The sequence below is a fragment of the Parus major genome, chromosome 4, assembly GCF_001522545.3.
Source record: "Parus major isolate Abel chromosome 4, Parus_major1.1, whole genome shotgun sequence".
In the NCBI taxonomy this organism is placed as follows: Eukaryota; Metazoa; Chordata; class Aves; order Passeriformes; family Paridae; genus Parus; species Parus major.
In genome coordinates, this window is record NC_031771.1 from 39,733,720 (window position 1) to 39,759,212 (window position 25,493).

General features: G+C 40.4%; 1 protein-coding gene across 7 annotated transcripts in view; it reads left to right on the forward strand.

The window, feature by feature from the left end:
- Positions 1-25,493, forward strand: part of MTUS1 (microtubule associated scaffold protein 1) — a 118,544-nt gene that overhangs the window by 79,889 nt on the left and 13,162 nt on the right. For 5 of the 7 annotated variants that reach the window (XM_015623849.3, XM_015623848.1, XM_015623851.1 and 2 more), the window contains 2 exons: positions 8,660-8,877; positions 21,169-21,235. In XM_015623849.3, the coding sequence (XP_015479335.1) occupies positions 8,660-8,877; positions 21,169-21,235 (285 nt within the window). Of the gene's footprint in view, positions 1-4,567; positions 5,070-8,659; positions 8,878-20,178; positions 20,366-21,168; positions 21,236-25,493 lie in introns of those variants that run through there. The other 2 variants (XM_015623852.3, XM_019006243.2) reach the window with 2 other exon arrangements.

Here is a 25,493-nt window from a genome sequence, read left to right on the forward strand (position 1 = left end):
GACAGAAACTTCAGGAACAGTACTTTAAACTGAATGCCTGGAATAATATGTGATGACTCTGCTTTCCCCCTCCAGGCTGTACAGCATTTAAAAAAATACAGGCTGAAGAACCTTTGTACCCCTGAAAAAAAGGCAGAGAGATTTCTGCTGTGTGTTTTACTCCTGCTGAGTCAGTTTAAGCATCTAGGTCAGGTTTCACCTGCCTGCAGTTAAATTTTGTTCAGTTCTTGCATCTTTCTTAAAAGCCTCTGTGGTGGTTGATTGGTTTCTTTAGAACAGCTTGAAAAGGATTTGATGACAGCTGAAATAAGCGGGTGTTCCTGGACATGGGCTAGTACTAGACATGAAAGAAGGGAAACTCAAGAGGTTAAAGTAAGAGTAAAGGAAAGGGAGAGCTGCTGCACTGCTTTAGGAAACATTTAGTTGTCATCTTGAGCTTCAGCAGGGGGTGATGCAAGACAAGAAGTGCTGTTTCTCTTTACCTGTTTGCTTTGAGATAAGACCACGGATAAAGAAACTTCTGAAGTACAGCATCTTAAGTATTTCACCTGAGCAGATTATCCAGGTACAGCTCTGAAAAATGAAGTCTCTTAGCTGTGAACTAGAACTGGCTCCTGACTGGCATTCTTGAAGTGTGAACAAAGCAGGTTGTGACTGTCTGCACCAGGTTATACAGACAGGCCTGAGGCAGAGCTTAGAAACAAAACATCACTTCTTCAGGAGTCTGTTTGTACAATCACTAGCCTGGACTGTGAGAGGCACAGGAGGAAGGTGTGTATTCACCACTTGCCGAGATGGATGCAGGTAAAAATTACAGTTGACCAGGCTGTGGAGGGCCTGGGGGGGTTTGAAGACTTCCATCCAAGTCCAGCCTTGCCAGGCCCTTTGCAGACACCGTTAATTTAGTGTTGTGACTGCTTTCCCTGTGTATTTGTCTGACCTGGGCTATATTATAGCCCAGAGCAGGAGTTTTGGAAGAATTTAAGGTGGTAATTTATAGCTAGCTGAATTTCCAGGTCCTCTCAAATGTAATGTATGTACTGCTGCAGATTAAACCCAGAAGCTTCCTTATTTGCATGGATGTTCTTAAGTTGTCCTCTCCTAATGGCCATAGCTTGTCACAAGGCAAGCTTTAAAATTACAGCCATGAAATTAAATGGCTGAACTGGTCCTCCTATTGCATTGCTCGAATAACTTTTACACATTGTGATGGGGGGAAGGCATAATTAGAATTGTAGAAAGAGGGTTGTTTTTGTGTTTGCTGGTTGGTAATTGTCTAAAATTGTCTAATTGTGTTTCTGTAATGCAAAAGAAATGCCTTAAAAAAAACCAACAAAAGACACCCCCCAAAAAGACTCAGACATATCTCAAACACAAAATAGACTAGATTTTATTTAAGTAATATAAATCCTTTCTCGTTCTGCCCTAATCCTTAATTAGGATTCCTCAACAGTGGTTGATTCATATTAGTCTATGAAATCAGGAGTTTTTTCCTAAACAGGAAAAAATGTTAAGACACTTGCAATGCATCAAGGATAGAGACATCTTAGCTGGAGCAGAAGCTGTTGTACAGCAGGTAAAATGGGTAATTCTGAGACAATGAATTCTAGATTCAGAAGCTTGTGCATTGATAAAATGTTCTCCATCTGTCATTAGCTATCAAGTATTCCTGTTGAGAGACAGGTTATAAAATTCATAGTAGCAGCAACATCTGTGGACTTAAAATTTGCTTTGTATTATTAACCTATAAATTTAACTTTAGGTAGGAGTGTCCTCCAGAGTGGAGAAAAGTAAAGGAAATCTGCCTAAAATCTATATAAAGAGGGTCATCTCTACAAATTGGCAAAGATGCCTTATGATCAATCAGCCTGTTTTAGTTTAAGGGAGGAAGATGCCAAACATATTGACTGCCTTCTGGATAAAATTAATGTATTCTTTTCGAGCAAGAGACCACCTTCCAAGGACAGGTTTTCTTTTCTTCAGTGTATTACATTGTAGCAGAGAACACTGTCAATTAGGGTGGGTGAGCGTGCTTGTAGAAAGGAGGCTGCAGCTTTTGGGTTTGGTGATGTTGGACAGGAATGACAATTGCAGCACCTATTTTAGTCACCTGAGCTTTGACAGCCAGGCTTTCAATGTAGCTTATACAGAAAGGCTTCCCTCAAGCACTCATTGATGTTGTAGTTAGGAGTCTGCTCTGAGTCAGTGTCTGCAGGAACCTGTTCCACTACAGAGGGACCAAGGGGTATCAACTGGAGATTTTTTTTTAGCCCCAAATGTTTTTTTTGGTGGGGGTGTTTTGGTGTGGTTTTGGTTTTTTGGTTTTGTTTTTTGTAAACTTTGCTGAAATGACTGCTTCATGGAATCACTCTTTGTGGAACTATACCTTTAAAATCATCAGAAAGTGAAACTTATGCAGGATGGCACTTGGCTATTTATCTCAATAAAAACAAAGATTCATTTTAGCTGCCTGAAGTTTCTAGGAAGATTTAGATCTTGGAGGTTACATCCATGAGTCTGGGAATACCCTTCCTTTCACCTGTTTCCAGCTGTATCACAGCAGAACCAGTGAAAGTAATGTCAGATGGATTTTGATGTCTGACAAGGTCTTTGCAAATGGTTCACCAAGTGAGATTTTTAGGAACTGCTATGATATGGTGAAGAGTGGAATGAAAACTTACACTGCTCGGCTGAATCACTGCAGCTGATGGTCAAGGGATGCAGAAATACTGTTATTGCTCTTTCCTGTCTCTCTTCATCTACCTAAATCTTTTGTCAAAGATGTTACCTAGATTCAGATTTCAGATTGAGCTCCTGCAACCTGTGTACTAGTCTCTAGTGGTGACTGTGTGAATAATAATGCTTAGGAGCTCTTGAGATAGCTATTCAGCTAATTAGCTATTAGCTATTCAGCTAGAGGCAAGGAGCCAAAAGGGGAAGAAACTCTACCTGTGGCCTGTAGCTGTGCTGGGAAATCCCATCCAAAAGTCCATGTCTGCCCTTCCGGCAGGTGATACAGAGACTTGGAAAAAACTTCAGCATCAACTTTGTGTTCACTAGGGGCTGTAATAGCTGAATATTCAGGGAATACCTGCAAGCCATGAGGTGCTCTATGTGGAGTGTGTGTCTCTGATACCTTCCTGGTCCCATTAGTATGCCTGGACTAGTGTAGAACAGGCAAATCATCAGTAAACTTTCACTGAAGGCAAGAGTCCCTGGACTGGCCTTTTGGCCAGCACCACTGTGGTGATTTGGAAATTCTGTATCTCTACATGCATGGGCTGTTGGCAAAGCATGGCTGTTGTCCAGCCCAAAACAATGCTGGTGGGAGTTACTGCAGTTTTTGACAGATAGATAGCATGGGTTTCTGCTGTGGGATCATGAGTGCCTCTGAAAGCATCCTGTAGTCATGACAGGACCAAAGGTGTGGTGTGTAAGTTCTCCTGAGCTCCAGCTTGCGTAGTCTGAGTCCTGTTCTGCTGGCTGTTGTGCTGAGTACTTGCTCACCTATTTAAAGCAGAGAGCAGAGACTGACACCTTCTGTAGACCAAGATCTACATAGTTTTGGTCATTTTTTCCTAACTGAATCCAGTGGCTGGGTAATTAAACTACTGTATAACACAACAGCTAACAGCCTGGTGCCATTAATCTACCTGTTTTCACCTGGAGCCTAGACCTTTTAAGAGTTTTGTGCTTAAAAGTAAGAAGCTTTAGCTTTTCCAGAAAAAAGTTAACACTCAAATGTGGTAGCTAAAAGGCTTGACTTCCTTAATCTGGCAAAAATATCTCATTAGTCATTTTTGCCATATTGCTGTGATAAGTCTTTATTGTTTGCGGATTAGAGGGTTTCCTCAGGAACTGTGTTCTTCTAGAGATTGCCAGAAGGGAATTGCTAGCTGTGTGAATAAGGAGAGCACTCAGTGAGAGGGGGGGCAATATCAAATGTGTCCACAGATGTACACCTGAACCTCACATTAGCAGAAGGACAGGTGCATAATCATCTTGTTGAATATACAATTGAAACAACTGTTGAACTGTTAGGCTTTCAGCTCCTGCAGGTGATTCAGGCTTCCTTTGAGCTTTTAAGCGTGAAGCTTAAAAAACTTTGTGTTGTAAAGGAAGGGCAATTGCGTTCTCACAGAGTGTTTGGCTGCATTGCAAGAAACCTGGTTACTGATGCCCAGGCGTACTTTGATTGATGCACAGATCAAATGACTGCTGGGAGTGGCTTTTGGGGTGACGTCCCACATACAATGATGTCATCAAAAGATTTTAAAAAATTCAGGTGTGGCATAATCTGCCAATTAAACTGATTAGTGCTCTGGCTGAGTCCTGAGAAGGAGCTCTGACTGCAGACCTGCTTGTTGAAGTCTTTCATGTAGTGCCTTTGGCTCACCTTGTACTTTTACCGAGTACCTTCACTGCAGGGTGCAGTAAATTGTGGTAGGATACCCTACCAAGGGCTGTGTGCTAGCTCACTTGCCACCAGGGGAAATCTGATACTGGCTCCCAAATGTCCCTGACTGCTTGGAAGCTGTGACACTGGAAGAGGTCCTGCGACTCCCGTGGGATCAGGATCGGGATGGAGTGCATCACTGCTCTGTTGGCAGAGGTGAAAGCTACCCAGGAGGCAATGCAGGCTGGGCAGAATGCACTGAAGCATGATGTGGAAACATCTCAGAAGGAAATCAGAACCATGTTAGCAATGCAGAGGAGCCAACAACAGGTGAAAGAAGATATCAAAGCAGAGGTGAAGTCCAGTCACTTGGATATAAGAACTGTGCTTGAGGAAATCCAACGAGTAAGAGAAGAAATGGAAGCTCGATTAAATACTCAGGCTGATCTGGTCTTACTGATCAAAGAAGTGAGCACCAATTTAACGTGTGTAGACAAGGCTTTCCAGAAAATGGAGGAGAGGCAGAAAGTTTTTACCAGCCTGCATCTTCCCACAAGAGAAAATGTTGAGCAAGGATTTTTCTTTGAAAAATGCTTACACCAGATGCACATGGGTTTTGAAAGACCTGTGGAAGCTAACAATTTGGATGAGGAATGTGAAAAGGTGTCTGGGGGTAAGACAATTGTGATTGCAAGTGTGGGGAGAGAAGTGAGGTTGTTTCTGTTTATGCTTGTCAAGAAATTTGTTTAATCTATTTTGAATGCTTTTAAGTGATTTAATTGTTTTTATAAATTGAATCTCTTGCTTAAAATAATTTCTAGTTAGTGTAGATACTACTACACATACCTTCCTAGTACATGATATGCAAAGGAAGGCTTTGATTTGGTTCTGCAAACCGAAAAAGTGTGTTAGAGACTTTTCTGGTAATCCAGCAACAATGCACAAGATAGGGAGGCTCAGGAAACCGGTAGCACAATGCAAGCTCTGAGGTAGCCAGCCAGACAAACACTATGTCAAGTACCGGGCAGAACCCCAGCACCTAAATGTAACTTTATGAAACACACCCTGTGTACTGACAGTTGGGCATTTCTTGCTTCTGAACAGCTATTAACTAGAGAAGCTATGCATGAGAAACAGTTTGCTTCATGGAGAAGCTTGGAATGGGTTTAATGCTCTCCCCAGTGAACTGGAGTCAGCCAGCTCTGTGCCATCCGTACAATGGATTTAGAGGGAGTGAGAGGATTTGTGGACCTTTTCCAAGATCCAGATCAGATCTTCTGTGAATGATTCAATGATCAAAAGTCTTAGTTTTTGCAAAATCACTACTATTATTTTTTTTTTTTTTACTGATATGAAGAAGGATAGGACTTTAGATGGTGTACTACATGCAGTACTTGAAAATCTGAGTTTCAGTCTTCCAAAAGCAAGCTTTTCAACCACATTGAGTAAAGTGGTTTTGAGCCTGTTGGAGAGGAGTCCAGAACCTGATTTAAAGTGATTTAAACACAGAAATTGTTCGGCATTATGAGTCTGACACTGCAGAGGTGGCAGATGAACAGGCCCAAGTGAGGAGGACTTGGGCTGTTAACAAATACCATCTTTAAATTACACTCTGTCATTGATGTGGTGGTATCAGTAATCAGACTCATGATACTTTTGTTTTAATGAAAGCATGGCTTTTGTTTTGACACCACAGCATGTGTTCTATACAAATCTGGAAACGATCTGTCATTGCCCAGAGGTACGTAGGCCATAAATAAACATCGTAGTGTTAGTGGTGTTAATCTGTAGAGGCAGTTCATGCTACAGAGGGTTCATGCTTTTCAGCATTTGAAGTGGCTGTGTATAGCACATGTTTATGATAAAATTGCCGACAGGAATGTCACTGAGTCTCACTTCATGCATGTTTTTTGTTCAGCTTTTTTTAGTATAGTATCAGGGGCTGGCTTGGTTGGATGCTTGAACGAGTTTCTTGGAAAATATTTGGTGATCTGGGCAGCAGGATAAAAGTAGTGGAATGAAACTGACAATGTGATAAGGGCTGCCTGAACTCTGGAAACAATGGCTATTTGGAATATTTTGTAATTTGTAGCTAGCTATTGTATCACTGCATTTAAATGAGACTTCTTCATTAGGTAACTAACTGTGTGATGTAATTTTTTTCCCAGAGTAAAAATTTTTCAGGTTTAACACAGCTCTGTCAGGGTCTTTGTAATGATTGTAAAACTAATTTCAAATACTTAATTAAATTATTAATTAACTAGCATTTGTATCAGTGAATTTACCCATACTCTTATGTCAAGAATAATGCTGTAGTTCTCTACTTGTCATAAGTGGAGCATTCAGGAAGGGAGGTGGAGTATAGGAGAGAGTAGGAGTATGTAAGCCAGTAGGGAAGGGAAAAGCTGACTCTACATGTTTATTCTCTAGTCCCTGCTCTTTTTTTTTTTTTTCCTGTCTTCTTGATTATTATCCCTTGTGATTTTTGAATGAGCTTCAGAAGGTAACCAGTAATTTCCTACACACGGATTGTCCATAACATTGCTGGAAATTTGACCAGGTTGCTCTTAGATGTGAACTGGCATTTGTGTAAAAATGTCTACTCAAGAGACATTGTTATAGCTTCACAGCAAGAAAGGAAGTGGTCGTGTTAGTTAAATGGTGGTAAAAATAACTAGAACTGGCAGCCAAGTGCGATCCTTTTGTCCTACAAATTTGTATTTTGATTTGGGCTGATGTATCTTTTAATAGCTCTAATATTAACCTGCACAATAGTATGTTTCTACTTGAAAATACACCCTTTAACAGTCTGCATCTCTGAGCAGAAGTGTAGGGAAATCTCCAAGAGTACAAGGGCATTTGAACATTATAAAGCATAATATGCTGACGGTTCTCTAACTGGCAGAAAATCTTTCCCAGAGAGGATTTATCTGCAAAATAATAGGCTCAGGAAGCACTTTATACCAGGCTTAGTAAGGAAGGCACAGAGGATTGTTAGTATTTTGAACAGGAAAACTGTTTTCAAAGACTTTAAAATCAAATGCAGGCTGTGGAAGACTGATGTATTAATGCAATAGCTGATATGTCAGCCAGACTAACATTAACTGAGAATCAAAGCTTTTGTTCTTAATACTGTCTCCAGTTGTGAGATTGAAACTTACATTGCTGACAACCTTCAAACCAGGTGCTTGGCATTCAGAAAGGATTGAGTCTTGTTGGTTAGTTTGTCCCTGTTCCCACAGAATCACTGGGTTGGAAGAGACCTTTCAGATGTATGTTCCTATCTTTCTTTTCTCCAGATCTCACCTCTCAGGTTTTTTCACTCTATCGTGAGGAAATCTTGTTAAGTTGAAACTGTACAAAGTAATCTGCTTAGATGTCTTCATTAAATTGCCAAGGGATATTTATCTGTTGCATCAGCCTTTTATTGCAAAATTGTTTGCTCATTCCCTTTGTGATCAAGGGGGGGAAGACTGGCCCTATCTGCACAGCTATACTGTACACCCTTTCCAGTCTGAAGACAGCAGAGAAACATGAAAATGTTTGCAAGAAAAGTGCTGATTTATGTAATCTGGTTTCCTCTGACATGAGATGTACTGTGAAAGCATTGAGGTTGCCACAAAACTAAGAATATTAAATCAATAATGTAATTTCAGGACTGTGAATATATATTGAAATATATTACATTTTAGAGCTTTTTTTTTAAAGTCTTATCCTTGTGACTGAAAATTGCTAGCACTAAGAAGTGATGCAAAACTTCTAGTTGATAAACCTCAGGCCTCAGCTGCAGAGAGGGGAGATTTTCCAATTAAAATTTTAAAAGGAAGAAGAAAAACAAAGGAAATGTAGAGAAAATGGTTTTGTAGTCAGCAGTACTTTAGAGTGCAGGAAACAGGAAATCTGTGTTGCGCACAAAAGTGAACAACTATTACATTAGAAATAAGTTACTGAATAGATAGGATGATAGAGGTCTTGCATTTTATAAAAGTATTTTTTCAACGCCCAGTGTGAAGAGTATGCTTAAAAGTATGCCACAGAATACATGAAGATGAGGATGAAGTGCAAAACACTGTATCCAAAGTTATAGTGTTAGGAATTAACAAATTGGTAGTGCTACTGAAATAACCCTTTCTTCTAGTTAGTAATTCAGCAAGTGTTTGTAGGAATTTATAAGTACTTCCTTTTGTACCTGTCCTTTACATTTTGGTGAGATTTCAGCATGAAATGCATATTAATTTGTTGTTGTTGTTGTTGTTGTCTTAGTCGACAAGGTCAAGCAGCGGAGTCCCAAGAGCTCGTGCATACGGACTCAAGCCTCCGCAGATGCGCGTTCACCTGGCACAAAAGCAGCCGAGCTGACACAATACAAAACAAAATGTGAGACCCAAAGTGGAATCATCGTGCAGCTGAAAAAATTCCTGACATCCAGTAACCAGAAGTTTGAAGCATTAACAGTTGTCATCCAGCACCTGCAGTCTGAGGTAAAAACACACAGCTCATCAGTTTTGACTTGAATTATTTGAACTCTTCTCAGCAAGGGCTTCAGGAGATAGTAATATACTGATACTAAATTTTGTATTTCCATTCTAGTGGTTTCTCTTTCCCTGTGGAAGTTATACTTCTAGCATCAGTTGGCTAGAAAAAAAATCAAACCCGTGACACTGGGCTTTGTGGCCTCTGCATGCTTCACATGCTCTTAAAAAGAGTTTCTAAATGTTTGTAGTCAGAGAGTCCTTCAGGGCTGAGTAGCTTTCCAAGTATGTACTTCAAGTTCTGCCCTTGTAGGAAAGACTAATTTCAACAGATAATCTACATGGCCTTACTTTGTTATCTGACATTGGATGGAAGAGATTTAAGGGGTGGATATGTTTTTGAGCTACTCAGAATAAAGTCCAAATAGTTACAATTTTATTTATTGAATCCTGCACTGTTGATGGTTTCTTAAAATTATTAATAAAAATACAGTAATGTATCTGGAATTATAGAGTGGTACAAATCTGATGTGGCTTAATCTTGATTTTTCTAATCTGTTTGAAATATGTAGTGACAATCAGTTTGATACTACACTAGAAACTGTTGGTCTGCTTTGAAAACTTTTGAGAGAAGAAAAATGGGAAGTCAAGGAAATTATAACAGTTATGAGTTTATACTGCACTGCTGATGCAGGCTTTAATAGCCATTTCTCTTGCATTTTTAACTCGTGTTCCAAGATTGGTATTAATTTCATTTCAACTCTTCTGCTACATGGTGATTTTATGGTCTGGTATACAAAAAAAGCACTAAGTTTTCTTAGTATCCTGGCAGAAATGTCACATTCTCATGGGATAATATCTGCTTGCTTTCATTTAATCTAAAAATACTGCATTTATCTCCTAGTCTGGTTCAACTGTAAGAACAGTGGCTCTTAGCCAGTTTCCTGGGATTGGTTTGGTTGGGTTTTTTAAACTCTTGGTTGAAACACCTTTCTCTGCCTAAGGAACTAGTTTGAGATCTTCAAAGCAATATGGTACAGGATTTTTGGATGCCTGTCATCTAACATGATATTGTGAAATTTTAAGTGAAATTCTCACTGCTAATTTTCTACTCTAGAATAAGCACACTGATTTTTTTTTTTTGGTAACTCTTACAATTAAATGTCTTGGCCTAGTTTCTTCTCTCAAATATATTTTATTGCAACATTCTAAAACTCACAAATGCTTTATAAATGTAATTTTTAGTGCGAAGAAACCCATCATACTAATTTCTTCAAGACTATTTGGCAGGTTGCTCTAGCCTAAATGTGGGGTTTTTTAAAGAATAATCAGGGATTTAATTAAGAAAAAAATATTTTGAAGGAGGGAAGAGATAACTACATGGAAGAAACTAGTGATTTTGCTCTTTATTCTTCTTTGTTAGTCTTTTGCAGATAGAAAGAAAAGAAACATCTCTGTCAAATTATATAAAACTAATAATCTTGGACAGTTAAGTTTGAGCACATGCAATTGAGCTAGATGTGACACATAGATGTATTTTCATACCAGTTACTGATTTTGAGGTTGCTCTCTCCTTTCCTGGGATAAGACAATACTTGCTGAGGACTCATTTCCTTACTCTTGCGGAAGTACCACAGGGATGGGAAGGACTCTTCTGCCATGGTGCTGTAAGGAATATTTAAAATCTGTTAGCTGTGGGAAACATCATGAAGGATTTCACTGTTCTAAGGAGCACTGTGAAGAGTAGTTTCAGTTTTGTTCATTTGTTTGGGTTTTTTTCCTTTAGGGTGAGGGGTGGAGTCTGGTATAGCTAACAGTCTTAGCTGCCCATATGATTATTTTTCTGAAGTATCCCTTGGGGACCCCTTTGATGTAGTTTTCAAACCCTGGATTAACTCAGGGACAAACTTCAAGTTAGGCTCTAACTCATGACATGGGGTCTCATAGGTTAACTACTGCACAGTCAACTGAAAGTCAATCCAGCTTCTCTGTCCTTTTTTAAAAAAAAAAAATTAAAAATCATGCTTAGTTGATTACATGAAGAACAAAGCTGTGCTTCCATTCTTCCCACTAGAGCAAGTGCAAAGTGACGTGATGCAGCCTAAGAAACAGCTTGTTCTGGACTGCTCAGGTGCTGCTCTGTCCCTACAGAAAGCCAATTCAGCCTGCTAATACCAGAAAGCTAAACCAGCCAAAGAGCATTTCTTTGCCAGGTGATGATGTGGATTGTCCTAACATTTTGTCAGAGCCAGTGTGAGGGTGAGATGTGGTAAAGGACAAGCTGCCTGGCCAAACAGAGTAAAGTACTGGAGCGAGCACTTGGGTTGCTTCAAGGCTGGTCAGCCCAGCCTGAGCCTCTTGGAAATATCTGCTGCAGCCTCTCCTGCTTTTGCTCCAAAGCTGAAGTGACTGGGATATGATTTGGCTGTTAGATTTGTTTGATTTTACTGTCATGTTGCTTTTATTTTTTCCCCCCAAGAGTTCCCAATGCATTTCTTCACAAAAGATTAAAGTTGTTTCTTATGAGCTCATTTGAAATGGAATATAGCTGTGAACAAAATCAGGGCTTGCTGGCAAAGATGTCTGTCAAAACTGCAACCAGCCCATCTGGAGTGAGGTTGAGAGGCTGCTGTCAAAGGGTTAAATGGGATTAAGCAATGGTGCTCTGCTGTTTCTAGCTGAGCAGGAATCTCAAAAAAACTGGGGCTCAAACCTGTTTGTTGCAAGAGTTACCTTGGAGCTGTCAATAGTAACAGCTGCTTCTGATAAAACCTTCCCACTGATCTGTCAGTGTTTCTTTAGGGGGTGAGGAGGGTGTTTATGCTTAGCTACCTTTACCAAGACTCTTCTGAGTTTAAAAATCCTAAAAGCCTGATTTCTACCTCACAGGGGCTATTGTTTTGCCCCAGCAAAGCTGGGTTAATGCTAGATGGAAAACCTCTTGGCATCCAGAGCATTTGATGGCAATGAACAGTGTGGCTGATGAGAACACAGAGTTTTTCCATTGTTGGACAGCTGTGTGTGTGCTGGCAGTGATAGGAACGCGTGATAAACTGAGCACTAATCACAAAAGCAAGTTGAGCCTTTCTAGAGTACTGTGCTTCCCCTGATCCCTTGGTAATTCCAGTTACTTCATGACTACTTTCCTGTTTTTTAAGTTCAAACAAGAAACGAAGAGTGGCAGTATAGAGGAAATGGTGAAAGTTGCCATTTACAATAAGTGCATGAAGTGCCAAGGAAAGCAGTTTTCCATTAACCTTCAGCTGCACTGAGCTCTGAAATTTGCACTACTTCATTGGAGTTGATCTTTTAGCTTCCACTAGTATTCATTTTGAATTTATTTTGTCTTCACTAAGAGATATGTTCACGTTTAAATACGTGGTTAGCATGTCTGTGCTAGTCAGGTTGGGGATGCCACTCCTGCAGCTCTCCCCTCTCTTCCCTAGCCCAGGTGTATGCTTGGGCTTCTTTGGGAAGCCAGTAAAAAAAGTTATTATGAGTCTAGTTTTGCAGGTCTGTCCATGTCAAAAGTGTTTTGGGTATGTCCCCATGTAGTGGTTCACTGTGGGAAGGAGTGGAAGTGAAGAACCACCAGGGGTGGGGTGGGAATGTGTGCCTGAGAGGTCTGCAGCTGTGGCTGGGAGCCAGATGCTCCCTTGGGAAGCAAAAAGCCCCAGTACATCAGCAGCTGATGAGGCTGAGGCTATGGCAGCTTCTGCATGAGCTTCTGCTTTTTGTCTCCTGAGAAGTGTTCAGCCCCTTCCCCTGCCTCAGGGCTGTCCCCCAAGGCTATGTGAGCCCTGCAGCTGGGCTGTTCTAACCTGCAACTCACTGCTGTGTATAAATTCTTACATCGTTGGCAGTGGAGGGTGATGTTTTAGTAGTGTGGTCCTAGCTTGGTTTTAAATTTGTCTGTCTAAGGCAGATTTAGTTGTCAAAGGAAATGGTAATGTGTAGTTAGAATGGCTTTGTAATTGTTCAAAGTGTGAACTGACAGATATTTCATCTTCTCATTTTAGTGCATAAACTGCTACGTTCAGAACTACTACCTAAGCTGTTTAAAAAAATTTATTCTGCTATAGAAATGAGCTTCCAAATTTGTATCTGTGAAACAGGATACTAGAGAGATGAAAAGAAGCTCAATTTCACTGTTGTGCTTTTCTTGCTATGATCATGGGAAGAAGTTTCTTTAGTAGAGGAAAAGGCCACTTGAGAAGGGTATAGAGCCTTCACAGTAATAGGTGGATAGCACTAATTGTGGATGTGACACAGGAAACAACATGAGGAGTGTGCTAGAAATTGTGTGACTGATCAGGCTTCAGCATTTCTAGGTGGAAATAGGAATTGACCATTAGTATATGAGCTGGTGCAACTGGCATTTCCTGACTTGTGCATGACTGTAAGAGTCAAGATACTAGCTTCCTTGGGAACTTAGCAGTTTAAAACTTTTTTTTGTTTTTTTTCCATTTTGGAATACATGAACACATCTATCAGAAATGTTTGTCCTGGCCTTTGTGGAAGTTCAGCAGAAAATGTTTCTATTTATCAAATGAGAAATGCATATCTAGGTTAAGGGGCAGAAGTACACATTGCATCATTAAACCCCAAGAGTTTTGGAACAGTCATATCTTTTGACCTCTAAGTCCTGTTGTTTAGAGAAGCTGTCTTTGAGTAAAACTTTTAGTTTTGATTTTCTAGAACTTAAAATCAAACTTGGCCAGTTTTCATTAGAATTGTCATACCAGGTGTATCTAGCTTCCCAAAATACAGACATAACTTTTTACGAGAGAGAATAAGGATATGTAATTACGATAATTTTTGTGCTTCTGTACTTGAAGAAAAAAAGAAATAAAAATCACTTACAAGTCAAAATGTAATATCCTGATCTTGAGCAATGCAAGTATTTTTTGTTATGTAACAAAGAGTGTTTGAGTAAAACCACAGTAGCTTCCTCCATAGAGAAAACCTAGACTGTGGAAGCCCATGTCTGACGGGTAATAGTTGGAAAGCAAGGAAGTTTCGGATGATTTTCAAGGTCTCTATAAAACATGGTATTGAATGAACAAGAATGTTTTTGGCAACAGATTGAAGATTTGTGAGCTCTAACATCCAGAAAAAACATTTTAATCCATTAATTACTATGAAACTAGGCTGTGATGGAAATAACTTTTTAGAAGATGCGTCAGTTAAGCAATTTATTTAGTACACCTGGTATTCAGAATGGGTTACAACTAAAGAGAATTGGAAGTCCTGTCCTATAGCTACTCCTAGCAAAAGGTGTCTTAAAAGACACCTTTGACTGAAACAAACTTGATGTTTCAGGCAACTAGTGCTGATTTCCACAAAGAACCTGATTTTCATTACTACCTTGTTATTTCTTGTAATTAATTTTTTTTTTCAAGAAGCTGCAGAATTAATGACAGGAGCAAAATAGAGGTATCTAATGCAAAATTTAAGGGAGCAGTTAGTAGAAGAATGAAACATGTTTCCACCCTGTTTCCTTCTTGATTTGTACTGCATTTTCTGGTGAAATTGTAAAGTGTCTTAAAATGATATTAACAGCGTAATATTATGCTCAAGCATAGGCTCTTATTACAACATTCTGAATAACTTTAAAATGGTAATAACAGTTTTATAGACATGAGAAAAATTGTGACGGTGTAACTTGTCAAAGTTGCCATGGTATCCGGTAGCTACTGTGTTATATTCAGATGAGTTGGACTGAGACAGAAAGCTTTAGGAAATACTGAGAAATAATTAATTGCTTAGATGAGGTAAACTTAGTTTTTATGAGATTGGAGTTTCTACAGGGAAGGAAGGAAGGAGTAATTGTGTGAGAAGAGCTAGTATTATCATTCAGAAACACTGTAAAGTAGCAAACAGGCTGTTACAGAGAAGTAAAATTAAATAGCCCATATTATTACATCTGTACCTATCTTTGCTGGGCTGTTGCATGAAGGGGGACATGATTTCTGGTTTCTAAATGGGCAAACAAAGATCCCTGTGAGCCTAAGATCCTATGTAAAGCTTGCAAAAGCATAAAGAGCCTGCAAGTAAATGTGTTAAATGCATAGTGACTCATAGGAATCCTGTTTGGCTGGTTCTTTAGTGTTTTCTGCTTTAGTGTTTCATACACTAAACATGAGGGAAAAAATATCTGATTCTCCATGGATTCTTCATAGATGTACCTAGTAGATAAAAGAGGTAAAGTATTAGGAATCACGGTGAAACTATCAGCTAATCATGTAAATGCTGTATTCTGAGCCTTATGCTTGAAGTTTGCCAAGGTGAAAACTGATGGCATATTTCACTTGGCAAGAAGGCAGCGCATAACACAAATGAGGCCAAGAGTAAATTGGAAGTATTCATTTCACTGTATATTGGAGATGGTTAATGACATTTTTATTTTATCACAGTAATAATCTGCTGGTCCTTTAAAAAATATGCATGGAGCAGAGAGTGTAAATCCTGTTTGTTGTACTGCTTCCTTGGCTTATTTCTTTAGCTTGATTTTGCATCAAGTGATGCAGAGGAACTGATGTTGCAAGGGAGTTTTAAGTGAGGTACAGAGCAGGTGAGTTTATAAGAAATCAATTTCTAAAATTGCTAATATCTAATGAGAAGACTTAATCAGAGGATCGGATTTTGCTAGGAGAGAAGGACCAGGGACAGGTAAAAATACTGTGGTATAAGGACCAAAATCATCAAGTCAAATGTCACACTGCAAAGCGGATATGAATGGTCCTTTTGTTGTCCCTTCATAATTACCTCCAGGCTGTAGTTGATGACACTCGAGTGACTGAAGTTTATGCAAAGATGTGACTCAGTTTCTACACTACAGCCAATGATGATGATCATATTTTTATGACTGGAGCAGCACAAGGATGGAGTAGGCATAAATTTCTAATGCTTCATACCCAAGAGGATATCTTCTTGGATGAGAAAGACATCCTGTTGACAACTGAGACTGTACCAGTTTTAACAAAATATTGAAATTATGATTTTTTTTTTCCATACAACCTCAGTACATGTCCAGTAGGGTGTAAACATACATGTTACAGAAGTGCTTGCAAATTTACTAATTTATTAAGACTAATTTATTATGTTTTTAAAATGCTCAGCATTTCTAAGTTTAATTTTAGGAGTAAGTGCTTGTGGTTTGGTTTGACAGTAAATGGCTTACAAAAACCAGACTCTTCTTTCCAATAATAAAACTAATTTGGCCTCCTATATGATAGTAAAACACATTTAAGTGCTTCCGTTCTTTGCATAGATTAATGTGTTTTATGCACTCTGAACAAATTTTATTTAGTCTGTTATAATGAAATGCTTTTTGAAAAAAGCATCACAATGCTTTTATATGTAACACTTAATTCTGTACTCCTTTAAGTTCTGAGTCTTGAAATTACTTGTTTGCAAAGTGCATTGCTGATGAAAACTAGAAGGCTGACTACAGCCTTTCCAGTCAGAAATGTTCCCACCTGCCAGTTACGCCAGTGAGAGGTTCATTGCTATGCTTTGCCTGAGACTTGGAGCTGCCTGTCCTATCTGCATAGCACAGAGGGCTTAGTGCTGGCATTGTCAGAGCCCTTCTCCACCTTCCCTGGACAGGGACCCTATTGCATCCCAGCACGAGATGAACATTCCAGTATGGCTGCTCCATATGTGTCACGGGAAAATTCCCACAACACAGCCTGACTCCCTGGGGTATTTCATGGCCCCAAAGTGAGTGGTGTCTCTTCCCTCACAACATACTGGTGCTTTGCAGTTTTTGGTTGCAGTGATCTATAATGCTTTTAAATCTGTTGCTGCGGTAAACTAGGCAACTATGGCAGGTGGCTTATCGCCTAGATAGCAGTGTGATATAGCTCCTTGAAATCAAAAAACCAAACCATTACTGTATTTCGGTATGCAAACATGAACTTTTAATTATCGGTTCTTGTGAATTTTTCTTTCTTTAGTACAGCTCCAAAGAGCATATTTTGTTTCCTAAAGGAGTGTGCTTGTTTAAAATGCAAACTGTGATGTTTGGATAGTTTACTACCAGATTGGGCAGTTTTAGATTACATATTCAAAACCCATTTTCTGCTATGATTTGCTTTTTTATATTGAGTAACTGTTGAAGGATTTGCAGGTCTTAACATGGAGGAAGAGCTTAGAAAAGGTGATTGGGACATTTTGACCAGTCACAGCCTATCTGTGGCTCTCAAAGCCTTGATTTGCAGGCAGAGCATGGGGCTCCCACATCACCCCATCTGGCCTTGAGCAGGAGTGTGCTGGAAACCTGGAATGGTTAGTCTAGATAGTTGCACATCCTCTCCAGGAAATACTAAGTTGCCAGTTTGCTGTAAAACCTCATGCTCTTTTATTTGTGTTCTGCAAAGTTGCTGTGGCATACTTGAGGAATGCCCACCTCTTCCAGCTTGAGAACTGCTCTGAACCTGATGTCTTGGAGGTAATTTGGGTCTGTCTTATGTGAAGATTTGGTATAGGTGTGTAGCCAGGATGGCTGTTTGTTTGTGTGCTTGATACAAATATCCCTCTTGCTCATTCTGGAATGTGGGCTTTTGCAGAGCTTCCTGCTTTCAAAGCAGAGCAGTGGAAACTGTTCAGACAGTGATATGTCCTCACCCTTGTTTGTATCTAAAATGACCCTAGGCTGGTCTGTTTGAATCTCAAGCTGTAGCAAAAACAGCTAGTTGCCAGGAAAAATACTCTTAAGCCTGTAATTGGGCTGCATAACTGCCAACAAAACAAACATGACTGACAAACTTCATAATTTATTCCATTCCTGACTCGGTAGTTTTTGTCATCTTGAAACTGTTGTGTTCTTTAACCTTCTACCTTGGGCCTCACCTTCCCAAGTGTCTTTGCTGTGGGGCATATGTCTACCTGGACTTGTCAAATTTTCAAAACATGAAGGATCTTTTAACTGGCTTATCTTTCTCAGAACAAGAAATGTCCAAGTCTCCCTTGTTATGCTGAGAACATTTTTGTAGCATTCAATGGCAGAGGTGCACCACTCTAATATTGCCTGTGGCAAACGTTTTATCCCTAAACTAGGTTCTTGTTCTTTCCTGTTCATCTTTGTTTATGGCAGGGGGGATGTTTTGGTTAAAGTGCAACCTATAATAGATTCTTTGTAAATAAGAAAAAAAATAGGTACCAAATAATCTACCTGATTGTCATTTGAATTCATAAATTGTACCAGAAGAAATTGTAAAGGAGTATGAAGTTCCTTCATGAGTCTTTGACAACTAAATGACGATGATCCTTATTGCTGGATTTATCTGGATAGCAATGCCAAAATTTCTAAATCCTGTATGTTTCAACTTTGTTCTGCTCTTCCAATTTCTGGTATTGATTTTTCAACTAGAATCTTGTTAAGCATAAACTAGAAGGTGTCTGGATATTCCAGCCCAAATCATATGCATACCTGTCTTTTAATTAAATACTGAAGATAGGCTCTTACTGGATTATTCAAGTACTTTTGGTATTTTACTGCAATTACATTTCAGATTTTGGAAACTTTCGTTTTCTTGGGGAAACTCCCATACCTGCAGCTTCAGTTCTCTGAGTACTTATGTAAAAGTGTACTAAGTTAACTGCTAGTCAGTCTGACTACTTTAGGGGGCTGCTTATCCATATGGGCAACTTAGTCTTACTTTAGGCTGGCAGTTTTTTTCTGAATGTATTCATGAGCAGGAGGTTATGATACAAATCCATCTGGATTTCTTGGATTTGTTAAACTATGAATGGGCAATCTGAACTGAGGCAACAGGTTAAACATCACCAGGAAAAGCAACAGGGCTTAGAAGCAGCAAGAAACATGAAAAAGATTACTGAGGCAGTGTTACTCGATTTTGTTCTGGATTTTTAGTCTTAGCCTCTTGTTAGTCCTTAGTATATGCTGATCACACATGCCATTTTCTCATCAAATTTCTCTAACTGAAAGCAAATGCAAAACATGTAGACTGTGAGGAAGCCCCTTTGGAAACACTGAACAAAAATGTTAGCATGTCCAAATTGTCTGCAGCATGGTAAAGCCACTAGGGAGAATTTGAGATGTTTTACTGACAGAGTGGGCTGGAAGAAAGCAGGTTGTGTCCCAGTGTGCAAGGATGCAGCTTAAATAACTCACTGCAGCATTCCCATTGTCATCATCAGATGCTGTGTCCATAGTGGGAACACTGGCATTGAACCGGAGTGAGATGACTCATCTCTCCCTTCTGAGCAGAGAAGCAGGGAAGAGCAGGGCAAGTCCTTTCAATAACTGAGCTCTCTACTCTCCTGAGAATTTACTGTGGAGGGTGAGGCATGGTTTTCAATCATAGCCCACTGACACTGTAAAAAGCCTCTAAGTGCTTAATATAAAACTGCAACACAGCTGCTTAATAGCCCTACCAAAGTGTAAAGCGTCCAAAGAATTGTTAAGACTGCTTAAATTGAGTGATTAAAAGGGTATCTTTCTCATACAAGGTCAAAAATATAAATATTTCTAGCAAAGAGTTGGCAATTTCTTCTAACCAGCCTTTACAGCTGCATAATTTCCTAAAACTTGCAAATGAGTGTGTAGCAGAAAAATTACTCATTTTGATTAGTCTTGTGTCAGACCTTAATACATGACTGGGTTTTGGGTGCTCATTGTTTCTAGTTCTTCTTAAGAATGGTGTATTTACTGCTTTATTTGTTCTGCAGGCATGCAGTGAGTATTCCCTGGCTCCAGGACAGGGTACAGTGGTCAGGCTGCAGTGAGAGTGACCAAGGGCAAAGGGGGAATTTGCTGTAAAGGTGAGGTTTTCCCTGGGGAGAACCAGCTGTAGGTGTGGCTCGACCAGTCTGCAATTTCATCTACTGTGCTCAGCTGTGTGATTTTGGGGCCAGTGCTTTTTTTCTTTTCTTTTCCCTCATGTATCCTTGCTAAAGGAAAAGCAGGCAAAGTGAGTTTCAAGGTGTTTGTGTGCAGCGGGGCTATTGAATGTGAGCCTGGGCATTGACAGCAGCAAAGCTGCTGTATTTGTGGTTCTCCCATTCAGCTTAGGCCTCCCGTGCCTTGTTTTTGCATCAACAAATTAAGTATGAAAGCAGCGTACATCAACCTCGAAACAGCTAAAAATAAGCTCGGTTATCTGCAGAGAAGGGCAGCGTGATCCCGGCTGCCGTCGGAGCAAGTGGAGATCGATCGATCTAATGTCTGGGCTCGCCTTTCATAAAAGAAGGGCTGTGGCTTTAAGTAATCGCTGGCTGCCTGTGCCAATTGCAGAAGCTGCAGTATCTGCCGCTGTCGGGAGCGCCGGGCGCGGAAGCAGGGTAACCTGCGGAGGCAAGGTCCAGCCTTGTCGCTCGGCCCTGGCCAGACCCGCCCGGCTCGGTGGTGCCGCCGCCACCCGCGCGTCGCCGATGAGGGCCGGGGGGCCGAGCGGGGGGCTGCCGGCGCTGGAAGATGGGCTGCTCTAGCAGCAAGCTGTGCCTGTATTCCCAGTGTGCTGCAGCAAGGGTAATGATGTTTGTTTCGCAGGGAGCCGGCCGGGAGCACGGTGAAGCGCCGGGCGCCCGGACCTTGTCGCCTCCGCGCGTGGTGCGAGGCGGTGACCGCCGGGCCGGAGCGGCTCTGCCGCGGCTGTGCCTGCGCCGCTCCCCGCCGTGAGGAGGGTCTGGGGCACAGCGGCCCGGCCTCCTCCTGGCCAGGGCACAGCTCCTGGGAAACGCAGGGAGATAGATGGGTGCTTCTGCTTTGTTATGAGCTGTTCACACCTTCCTTGTGGTTCTCTTGATATAGGAAACACCGTCTATCTTAACGTTAGGAACTGCGAGCAGCAGGGTGGGTTGGATTCAACTTCGAACGGGGTTGAAAGCTTCCCTTTTCTTCATGGAACACTGAGCATGTAGCAAAGTTCTTGGTTTTGTGTTTGAGTAAGCTTAAGATAAATATTTAATGCATGCCTCTTTCACATATACACTATACTTCTGTGCCCTTGACAGCTATCACCTGATTTGTTCTGGAGGCTTATGTTGCTACACCCACCATAAAATATATAATTAATTGCCACAAACTAGGATTTTAATTGTAGAGCTATCCTGGAAAAAGCTGTTCTTTGTTTTAAAGTATAACTTCCTTAACAACAGAACATCTGTGTATATTTTAACAGCTGAACTGTTATCCGAAATGAGTCATATCTTGGCTTCTTGCTCCTGCCTCTTGTTTTTCCTACAGAACACATGTAAGTTAATTACTGGAAGGTGCTGTGCTCAGACCACTAGTAACCAAATGGTTGGGGTTTTTTGTTCTTTTCTCTGCAGAGGGAGGAAGCACTGAAGCAGCGGAAAGAGTTATCTCAAGAACTAGTTAACCTTCGAGGAGAACTAGGTAAGAATTTATTGTTGTATCCTTATGAGAACAGAAATGCAGCAAAGCAGATCTGCAGAAGACAGATGCCCTCGTATTGTAATGGCAGTCATTTAATTCCCTGACTGAATTCCGCTCAGATGCTTTAAGTGCTGTGGAGCCCTGACAGCGTGACCTCAGGTTCACCGAATTCCTGGCACTGATCTGACTGCGCCTTGCAGGGCCTCCTTACAAAACATGCATCTGATGACCAAAGCACTCACTTCTAAAAAATGGGAGGATGGCTGACAGCATATATTCTTTTGTTTGATCCCAAATGTATTTGTATGCTGTCTTCTAGAGATTTGTGGGCAAAAAATTGCATAAACCTGTAAAAGATAGAGTGCAAAATCTGCATTTTTGCCTCAGTGACCTCTAGGTAAAAAAGTGTAAAATTAACAGAAGGAAATGCTTTCATGCTGATGAGATTTGAACTCATCCTAGTGGACAGCTATAACATGAAATTGAGCTATAATGTGCAGGGGCTGTTTTTGCCAGCTTTGAAGCTTGATTTAACTACATTTAATAGTAACTCCATGTAATGTTTTTGAACTTAGCAGTTGTTTCAGGCAGGTCTCAGTAGGGGCTGGCTTTGAAAGAGCCTGGCCTTCCCCTGCCTTTGCATCCCTCTGTCTCCTTGTGCCAGCATTGCTACTGGTGCAGCCATGCCCTCACTGATGCAGTGAGCTGCTGGGCACCTAAATCAGCCAAAACTATTGACTGGTAGTGCTGTTTTGCCAAAGCTGCCTGGCCTGACTTCATAATGTGACTGAAGGAGCACTGGAACTGGAGCAGAGAATGGGGAAAGATTAGCAGGGTGCAGGGTTGTGTCCTCCATCAGGTCTAGTTGATGTTTCTATTACACTAAAGTGACAATAGGATTGTTTTTTTAACATGGAAATGGCTTTCTTGCATCACTAAAAAGTTGTGTTATAAACTTTATATACCATATTTCTTTTTATTTATGTACTTAGTGATTCTCTGAGCAACCCCATTTGTTTACCTCAAGAAAACAACTTCAAAAGGATTGCTATCAGAGCAAGAAAGTATTTTTCCTTCTCTAGGCTTGCATCTTCAATATTATTTTTCCTTTATCAACCTAGGTACTATGTTTATCACCTACCTAGAAAGGAAAAATTCTGCTTAGATGGATAGACCAAAAGCTGGCCAACACTTTTGCCCACTACCATATTTGAGGGTTTTGGTGGAGTTGGGGTTTTTTTGAATGCTTAGTTCTTTTTAAGGATGGTTCGTGCTAAAATGAGCTTTCCAAACTTACTATCTTCCTGCTTTGATTACCAGCCTGCTGAGCTTATAAATGAGACTCCCACTGCAAGCATATGCCATTCAGTAGGTTGATAACTAGAAAAAACTTTAAATGCAACTGTGCCTGATGGATCTGTGACACCCAAGTGCACAGAGCTCTCAGACAGGGATGCTGGCTGATGTGCTGCTGGCAGCTGTTCCCCTTATGGAGCTGACCTTCCTGGGTCAGTTCTGCAGGAGCATCTGAATGGCAGCCTGAGGCTCACTTCCCTTTGTAAAGTTTCCAGACCATGTTTTCATGAAGCATTTATTTATCTTCATGCAGCTCCTTTGTCTTAACCAGTCACACATCTAGCCTGTCTTTATGGCTCTCCTCAGTATGTAAAGGGAGTGGATTTAATTACAGAAATTAAAAAAGGTTTTCAGTTCTATCTAGCTTTTAAAAGAGCTGTTTTGTTTTGGGGGTTTTTTTAAGTTAAATTAATAATTTGTTGAAAGGTTGTGACAAAGACATTCTTCTAACAGTAGCTTTAGCTGAAAATAATCTGCTTAAATACATACCTGCTAATCAGCCTTCTACTGACACTGTTAAATGGATACAGCTGAACTTAAGATTTCCATAGACTATTTTAATGTAAATAATGTTTTTATGGATTTTCATTTACAGTATGATCTAAGCATAGGTTTGCTGGGAAAGTTAAGTGCAGTTTGAGTCTTACTTTAGCCATGCAGACCATGTTTTGTAGAGTCCCAGGTGCCATGTTTTTCATGACTGTTGGTTTGCAGTTCAGGGACAGGCAAAGAGAAGAGGAACCAGGTGTGCCCAGCCCAGTGTAGCCTGTTTCCCTGCATGCTGCTGAGTTTGAGAGACTCCTGCAGCTTGCACAGTTTAGACTTCTCAGTTTTTCACTTTGAAATTTAACTGTGCACATTTCGAAGCTCCTTCACTTACCTTGCAGGACCAAATGGACTTGCTGTCAGATGGTCTGTTTTGCTGGGCTATTGCGTATGACCATTTCTACCAAAACACCTTTTTGTTTAAAGGCTTAAATATGCATTCCTTTCCCAGAATGTGTCTTTGGCTGTCACCGTGTGACTGTGCCAGCCATGGGGCTGAGCTTACCAAACAATGCTTTCTGCTCTCAGTAGCTGGAAACACGTGCAAGTATTAGCAGTGATAGGGGTTTGGAGATGGGCTTTTCCAAAGGGAGTTCAAATTCAGTAACAGTCCTGTTCTGAACTTGGGCTTCCTTAAAATCTCCAGCTACAAAGACTAAACTTTGGGATTTGAATGTAAGCACCATAGTTCTGGGAGCCTGGAGCACCTAGGGATGTCCTGATTGTCAACTGTTTCTCTGAAGATGCAAGCTACTGTGTAAACTTCTAGTTACTTGTTTAATTATGTAAATAGAAGTTGCAAGGGCTGCATATTTCTTGAGAGGTACGAAACTATTCCTCTAAATTAATTGCATTCCAGATTGTTTTGGAGCCTCCTTGAAACCATGTTGGATGTGATCCAGCTCAGTCCTGCTACAAAGCAGCAGGTGCAAAGCTGACTCAGCCTGCACCCACCTTGGCCCTTTCAACATTGCCATTCCTGAGCCTTTCTCTGTGGACTGGAGAGGCCTGTGTGTGTCCTGGACAGGCAGCCAAATGCCAAACCCCTTTCTCTCACCTTCAGATGCTGCATGGCAATTGATAAGCTGCATTTTCTTCAGAATAATGTCACGTTCTTTTTTGTTACTAAATTATCTTCAAGATGCTTTGGAAGTTCAGATAGAAGAGACAGTTGTGTTTTACAGTGAATGTGATTTGGTTTTCAGGTTAAGGTGATCCTTAAAAATACCTTAATAATAGGTAGATGTTTCTTTCACTTATTTGAGACAGGGCCTGACTTGCCACACTTCATACACTTGCCTGTTTGCCTGCTTGAACACTCTGTCACTTGTAGTGTTTGCAGCATAGGGGATGTGAATTTACTTCCTGGCAGAGGAGTGAGTGCTTCACATTATTTATTCAATCATACCTGTTTAAATGTTGCTTAAAGCAGGCTTTTTTGGCTATCTGCCTTGTCTAACTTGCCCAAGAAGAAAAATATGCAATGTGGTTTAATGTCCTGTATAATTAGTCTCATTGTGGAAGTAACACCAAGAGAAACTTGGTCATAAACTTGAAAGCATGTTTGAGTAGAAGAATTTTCAATATTGAGAATCTGCCAATACCATGAATTAATGACTATATACATATAAAAATATATATTGTATAGAGAAGGAAATGGGCTGTCTGTAGTAGACTTACTGGTCATGTGAACATACAGCTTGCAGTGTGAAATACAAAGTTTGAGCAACTAAGTGTTAGTGCAGTGTAATATCACGTAAAGTAAATATCAAGTAAATACTTGGACTTTTTTGTGGTAATTATCCCCATTTCACATCCCCCACATCTATAAAAGTGCTGACAGTTTACTGTCCTAGTGAAATCTGGTTTAGAATTTCAGACAGCCTAATGCCTTCTCATAAAACATAACTAGGCCAGTGAGTGACTAGGACAATTTTATTAAGACAACTACTGTTTGCAAACCCTTTAATTCAGGGTTCAGAAAATCCATTGTATTTTATCTTAGAGCTATGGTTACGGTAGCTTTGAGGGGAGTTTAAATTGAAAAATTTTTTATCTAAGCAGTTTAGCTATAAAGGCTAAATTAGATGATGGTTTTATAATTAGAACAAGAAAATAAAAGTGAAAGGAGATGCTGCACAATGGTAAGGTCTTATCTCTTGGCTACTTTTAGTGAAAGTACAAAATAGCTTCCTTGGAGATACAAAGGCAACTTTTGTAGTCCCCTCCTTCAGCTGTAGCAACTGTTGCTGTGGTTTGGATCTGCTGCTGTTTGCACTGTTGCAGGGAGTTGCCATGTGCCTGGTTCTCCATGCTGCTCTTGCAGGCATTTGTTTTATGATTTTGGCACTTAAAA